This window comes from Adiantum capillus-veneris, chromosome 7 (genome assembly GCF_014529385.1).
Source record: "Adiantum capillus-veneris isolate H3 chromosome 7, ASM1452938v2, whole genome shotgun sequence".
Taxonomy (NCBI): Eukaryota; Viridiplantae; Streptophyta; class Polypodiopsida; order Polypodiales; family Pteridaceae; genus Adiantum; species Adiantum capillus-veneris.
The window spans coordinates 97,325,258-97,332,096 of record NC_140937.1 but is presented as its reverse complement, the minus strand read 5'-3'; the positions used below and the strand labels follow the sequence as shown (position 1 = coordinate 97,332,096).

Here is a 6,839-nt window from a genome sequence, read left to right as displayed (position 1 = left end):
TTGCCTATGGATACTCTACGGACATCTCCACAAGACGAGCTTCATCATGATGTACTCTATTTCTCTTGATTTTAAGTGTGTTCCTTGTTTGAATGGTTTTTCATAAATCTCTATAGGTGTTTATCACATGTGTTTTCGGCCGTGCAATAATTCTTCCTTCCGACGGTGTAGCTCGTGCAAGACAATAGAGGCATTCATTTTCCTTCTCATTTGCACGCTAACAACGTGTATAATGCATGGCCTTGTAATGTGGCCCTATCACATGCATATATAGTCAATGCATTGAAAAACTTTATGCGGTGCATGCGGGTCTTAACCGAGGTCCTTAAGGACATTTTTTGTTGATGTTGAACTATTCTTCATGTAAGGAGCTATTACCATGTCATATGCATTGAATATTATCAGTTCTTTGTTTGATGAGTAAGGATGGTGTTGGCCTTACTGTTGTAGTTGTTGGTTGTGGATATGACATTCGTTTGGGTCTCCATTCATACCTGGTTTGGATGTCCTTTTTTGCACTTGGTGTTGGCTTCTATTTAAGTATCCATTTCCATGTGTATGTCACGTTCTTGTGGACTAGTTGCTTTGGTACCCAAATCTATTGTGTTGGTGATGGATTCCAATGAATGCCCTACTTTGTGTTACTTTTCGTGGGTGGTGGGTTGGGCTTGGATGACTTCTTTAACTTTTGTTTCCTTTTAGAATGTAACTAACTTTTTGGTACCCAAATGAAGTGATCACCAATTCCTGGTGTTCCTTTAGGTATCCAAATTTTTTGCTAGCAAGGTTTTTGTACGTTTAGTCTTTCATTCTTGACATGTTTTGTGAGAGTTTGGGCTTAAGGTGATTGTTTTGGTCGCCAAACTTGCTTCATCATAACTTCTATTGGTCTCTTAGGTGCCCAAATTGACATGACTGATGACAAAGTTAAAGGAATTTAGAAATCCATGCCACAAATGAAGTGTCAAGCTTCTCGAGATATGCCAACTTCTACAGAAGGTTTGTAGAAAAATTGACAGAACTAGCGGCTCCACTCCATGTCTTAACCAAAAAGGAGGCCATTATCTGCTGGGACAAAATGTTCCAGATAAGGTTTGAGGAAATCAAGAAAATCATCTATGAAAAGCCCATTCTAAGGAAACCCAAGTGGGACCTAATTTTTCATGTCCATGTAGATGTTTTAGGCATTTCTCTAGGAGCATTACTAGCACAACCCAAAGGGGAAGTGGACTTCCCTATATATTTTGCCAGTATAAGATTTTTCCAAGCAGAGCAAGGCTACATCACAACGGAGAGAGAAGCGCTTGGCATGGTATTTTTAGTGCAAAAGCTTAGCCATTACTTCTTGGGAAATTTATTTGTGTTTTATTTTGACCACCAAGCATTGCTACACTTGATCAACAAGGTGGTCATTTAAGGTAGATTGTTCAGATGGATGTTGTTGTTATATGAATTTGTCTTTAAAATCATCCACAAACTTGGCAAGAGTCACTTTGGAGCTGACTTTGTGTCCACAGCGGCACCAGTTGATGACAATATTGAACTAAATGATGAGTTACCTGATGCACATCTATTCAAGCTGGAAATAACCAATGAGAATTCTAATTTGGCTTCATACTTGCAAACAGGCAAGCTACCGTTGGGATGGTCCGTAGAAGGAAGAAGGCACTGGTAATAAGAGCCATGAATTTCACTCGGGTTGTCAACGCACTGTACAAATTGGAAAAGGATGCCATACTACAAAGGTGCATCCCTGAAGCACAAAGGACAACCCTGTTGACAGAAGCACATGACAGGGGGGCAAGCGGGCACATGGAAAGTGAAATAACAACTAGGAGAGTGCTTTAGATGGGATGCTAGTGGGGTACCTTGTTCAAGGACGTGCATGAATGGGTGCAACGATGTGATATACGCCAACAATTGGGAAAGTCATTTCCCAGAGATATGGGCCCACTACATTCAATTGAGTCCTTAGCACCTTTTATGAAATGGGGGATTGCCTCATGGGGCCGTTCAAAAACTCCGATAAGCAAAGATACATAGTGGCAGCCACGGACTACGTCATCAAATGGGTAGAGGCAAAGGCTTTAACAAACAATACTGTAAAGAAGATGAAAAATTTCTTATATGAGCAGGTGATCACCAGGTGTATGACTTCCCTCAAAAGTTGGGTAGTGATCAGGGGGCACATTTCCTAAATGAAATAGTGGAGGCATTAACACAAGAGTTTAGAATTTGATCTTGTGTTAGAATTCGACACCAAAAGTCTACCACCTATTACCCCAAATGCAACGACCAGGAAAAAGTACAAACAAGACTCTTAAATGCATCATCACAAAAATGGCACAGACACTGATTGGGTCCTGGGACATGCATCTTCAATGAACCTTGTTGGCATACAAGATTGCATTCAAAGTCTCAATCAAGCAAACTCCATTCCTTGTGGCATTTGGCTAGGGGGGGTGGTTATGGAGCGAGCTTTTTTGCTTTTTTTTCCCCACCACCTCTACCTCCCATTGCCGCCCCTTACCACCCATGACAACCAACACCCTAGTCCACCACCGGTGGTTGGTGGTGTTAGCTCACTACCACCATCTGCCACTCCTCCTCCTACCACCACCACCCATTGCCGCCGGTTCTCCTCCCACTCTTCCTTCTAGTGGGCTACTCAAGGACCACCTCTCTCTCTCTCTCTCTCTCTCTCTCATCCTGTTTCTCTCTTTATTTTGATGATTTTGTCTCTCTTTCTCTCTCACTTTTCTCTCTCTCTCTCTCTCTCTCTCTCTCTCTCTTTCCCCAACCCTCTTTGGGATACTCATTGATGGATTGGAATGCATAGTTCTTGATTTTATGAAGCAAGAAGGCATAGAAGAGGTTAAGATCGGAAATGCGGTGATCATGATTTTGCTTTATGCCGATGATGTAGTGCTCTTGGCACATACCTTAGAAGATGCACAAAAGCTTATGAGTGTCTTGGAACGCTTTTGCCTACATAGCGGGCTGATCGTGAATGGATCCAAAACCAAGGTTATGCTTGTTAATACCCTCAATGACAAAAATCCATGCATTGTATACAACAATGAGCAACTTGAAGTGGTAGATCACTTCAAGTGCCTTGGCCTTGAGGTTCCATCCAATCATAAATGGAAGGATTGTGCAATGCGTTGCTTGGAAGCCGGAAAGAGGGCTTATTATGCATTTGAGAACATGTGCAATGCTGGAGAGATCAAGTGTTGGGCTCTCAAATAGTACCTCTTTGACACATTGGTGACACCGGTGCTTCTTTATGGAGTGGAGGTGTGGGGTGGAAGCATCGGGAAGTCTACTTGGAAAGAGTTTGAGAATGTCCAAAAGCGTTTTCTCACCAACTTTCTCCAAGTCAAGACACAAACACCCTACATGCTCTTACTTCTTGAGTCCGGATCGCTTCCCATTGAGGTCTTGGGCATGCAAAGGGTTGTGGAGTACATGCATAAAACACAACGTAGCCCTTTGCATCGACTTCCTAGAATCGCATATGAAGCAAGTCAAAAGGTTCAAAAGACATGCAAGAGCAAAATACTAAGTTCGGGGTGGATGCTTGACATCAAGAAATGGTTTGGAAGATGGGATGCATGTCACTTGGTCAAGGATGCGTCGATCAACTCCCAAGTTAATGAGGCCTTCTTACAACGCCAATGTATCATGGCTTGGGAGAAATCCGGAGGTTCTCACTTCAGCCATTACACCACACACGTTGCCCCAAACTACAAATCTCTCTTCTTCTCCGAACGAGGTAACCAAACCCATCCCGACATCCTTGAGCCCATCCCGTTGAGTGTGATCCGCACCATTGCCTCCATTCGTCTTAGCTCCAATTCTCTACACTGCGAGACAGGACGTTGGGGCACTGGCAAGGAGTGTCATCGACTTTGCACCTTATGCCCTCGTCAAGTGCGAGAAAGTGAGTACCACACACTACTTGAGTGCTCAACTTTTGACCACATTAGGTCCTCTTTTCCCCATATATTCATCCATGAGCTCTCCCTACATACCTTCCTCTCCCAACCACGATGTGGACTCTCTATTGCGACGCTCATTTCAGCCATTTTTGAGCATCGAGAGTCACTTATGACCTCCACTCACACCACGTGACATGTTCATTTGGTCCCATAGGTCATATTTAACCTCCGAGGACGATAATAGAACTATCTATCTATCTCTCTCTCTCTCCCTCTCCCTCTCTCTCTCTCTCTCTCTCTCTCTCTCTCTCTCTCTCTCTCTCTCTCTCTCTCTCTCTCTCTCTCAAAAGACAACAATGATAGAATTCACTTTCTTGAAAACTCAAAACAAATATCATCGTTTTCACAACTCAAGGTAAATGTGATATCCCAACAAATGCTAGATTATTACAACAGTCTTTGTGCACTCAGTAAAGTTTTGAGCTCGTTATCAGCCAAACTAGACTGATGAATGAACATGTTGTTGTTTATGTCCATTCCAAACACTCTCAAGTAGATATAATACAAGTGTTTGCAAGACACATAGGTCATTCCTTCCCTTGACCTCCTTTGGAAGTCTCTGCAAGTACAACTAGGATTCCTAGCTACTGTGACTCGATATTTCTCACCGCGTAACTTCGAGTTTGGTGTTACTGCAATGAAGACTTCATGCTTACCGATCTTTACCATTTCCACTTGTTCGATGACCATTTCTAGTCCTAAAGCACTGTCAATCCTTTTCGATGCCTCTTCAGAAACACTTGTCCTATACCTGCCCGCACGTCTTTGCCCTTGCACTTCCATAGTTTCTATTGCGATGTGAAACGCCGCTAGCTGCAAAGACTTTACTTCTAGCGCTGTTAAGTTCGTGCCCTGTGCCACTGGCCACTCAAGTGGAGGTCTTGGAGGCCGCATCACAATATATGGACATACATCCCACACATGTTTGACATCATCACTACAAAACCATACCCATGTCTCATTGTTACACCATTCCCAGTTGCGTTTCCCCCAAAAACTTGGTGCCGTTGTTCCCTCTTTGCATAAATTCACCTTTTTCTTGCACTTTACTCCTTTGATTTTTCCTTGGCAAGTGAACTTAGACCCCGGTTTGCACCTGCGGATTGCCCACATGGTGTCATTTATGTCAACCTCGATGGCCCTAATTGTCACCCCATCATTATCCTCATCCATAAAGTGATCTTGGGTTACCTGTGATGCATCTCCAAATGACAACTTTCGAGCCTTTCTTTGTCGAGAAACATTTTGAGTGACATACTCTTGCCTGTGTGAACTGTTTGCCTCCTCGCCTATAACATTGCAAAATGTCTTGCGTCGCCTTGTCATTGTAACCCGGTCTCCAAAAACCTCTGGCACCTTTGGAAGATCAATTCCTCCAATTGCATCGTTCACAACACGGCTAGTCTGTGATGGAGTAGGTGTGTGAAATTGTCGTGAAGCTGCCCTGTCTCTCATCTTGCTTATGCTTGGTCCGCTTCCTATATACTTACCCTTTGTATATGCCATTCTTTTGGATTGTTGAAGAAGAGTGTTCCCTGAAGGGGATCGGGGAGCACCACAGACGGAGAGTGAGAGAGAGAGAAGGAGATACACACGATGTGGGTGGGGAGACTCTAAAGTGGCAGCTCCCCCTATACAGTATACTCACTATAAGTATACGGTAACAGTGGGCGGGCACCCATGACCTGGGCGACCGGTCAAGGCACATAGGCCTTAACCCCAACAACCTCCCACTTAAAGGCCAATGTGCCTTTAAGCAAGATCTACTAGTGTACAACTAATAGAAGGTGAGAGATTCTCTCAACCTATGCCCACTGACTCTCGATGAGCTAGTGCTTCCGGCTCTACTGATAGACAAACATTCCGCTGCGGAAGCCACACAGAGCTAGCTCCAAGCTCTGCAAATAGTCTACAAGAGCTCATGCACTCCTGCAAATATCGGTCCAATACCTGCAAACCTCCCCTATGCTCTATGCCGAGATTAGTCATCGAACAACTAATCAACCCTGCTGCAAATGCTCCCACTGCAGCTGCTATGTCGGGCCTCGAGATCAGCATCTCGTACATAAGGACACCGAACGTTGATGCAACCCTGGCAACCTCTGCCACCTCCAACTCAGAACTCGACTCATGGAAATCCTGTCCTCTATCATAGAGACCATGGCACTCTGACTCCGAGCTCTGGAGTGACTCCTCGTGCCCACCACATATCACATGTGTACCAAGAGTATCCATCTGTCCTGAATCTGCATCAAGCTCTGGCATAAGTATATCAAGAAATGACTCCACAATAGCAGACATCTCAGTATCCATGTGAGTCATCTCTGTCATCACCTCTGATGACTCATCCTACTGTGACTCATTAGAGCTGTCCCGCTCTACTTGTGCATCCGTAGATGCAACCTGCACAACAAGGTCATTGCTCTGCACTCCATGCAAAGCATCCTACAACCCACAAGCAAAAGAGACTTGCTTGCTCTCTCGCTCTCTACCTGGCTGCATGATCACAGAGACAACACCGTCTCTCTCGTGATCCACATGCAATGGGTAACTTGTACCACTCCTGGCACCTCTCACAATCACTAGCGAACCCAAATGCATCACAAAATCTCGCTCTCGTAGCGAAATCTGACATCCACAATCTCTAAGCTGACCAATCGAGATCAAACTCACTGTCAAATCTGGTACATAGCGCACATGTCGTAACAAGTAAGATGCACCACTCGATAATGATAGTCTCACATCTCCTGCACTTGCTATCGCATGCACCGATCCATCGGTCAAACGTACACTGCTAAGCATCCCGCTAGAATAGCTACAAAACCATGCACGATGCGG

General features: G+C 44.4%; 1 protein-coding gene across 1 annotated transcript; it reads right to left on the bottom strand.

Annotated features, from left to right (window-relative positions):
* Window positions 1-4,388: 4,388 nt before the first annotated feature.
* Window positions 4,389-5,456, bottom strand: LOC147454285 (uncharacterized). The gene is made up of 2 exons (XM_086517025.1): window positions 5,034-5,456; window positions 4,389-4,958 (listed from the first exon to the last, which is right to left on the bottom strand). Exons 1-2 carry the CDS (start codon window positions 5,454-5,456, stop codon window positions 4,389-4,391), a joined length of 993 nt encoding a protein of 330 aa, XP_086373151.1.
* Between the last annotated feature and the right edge of the window lie 1,383 nt (window positions 5,457-6,839).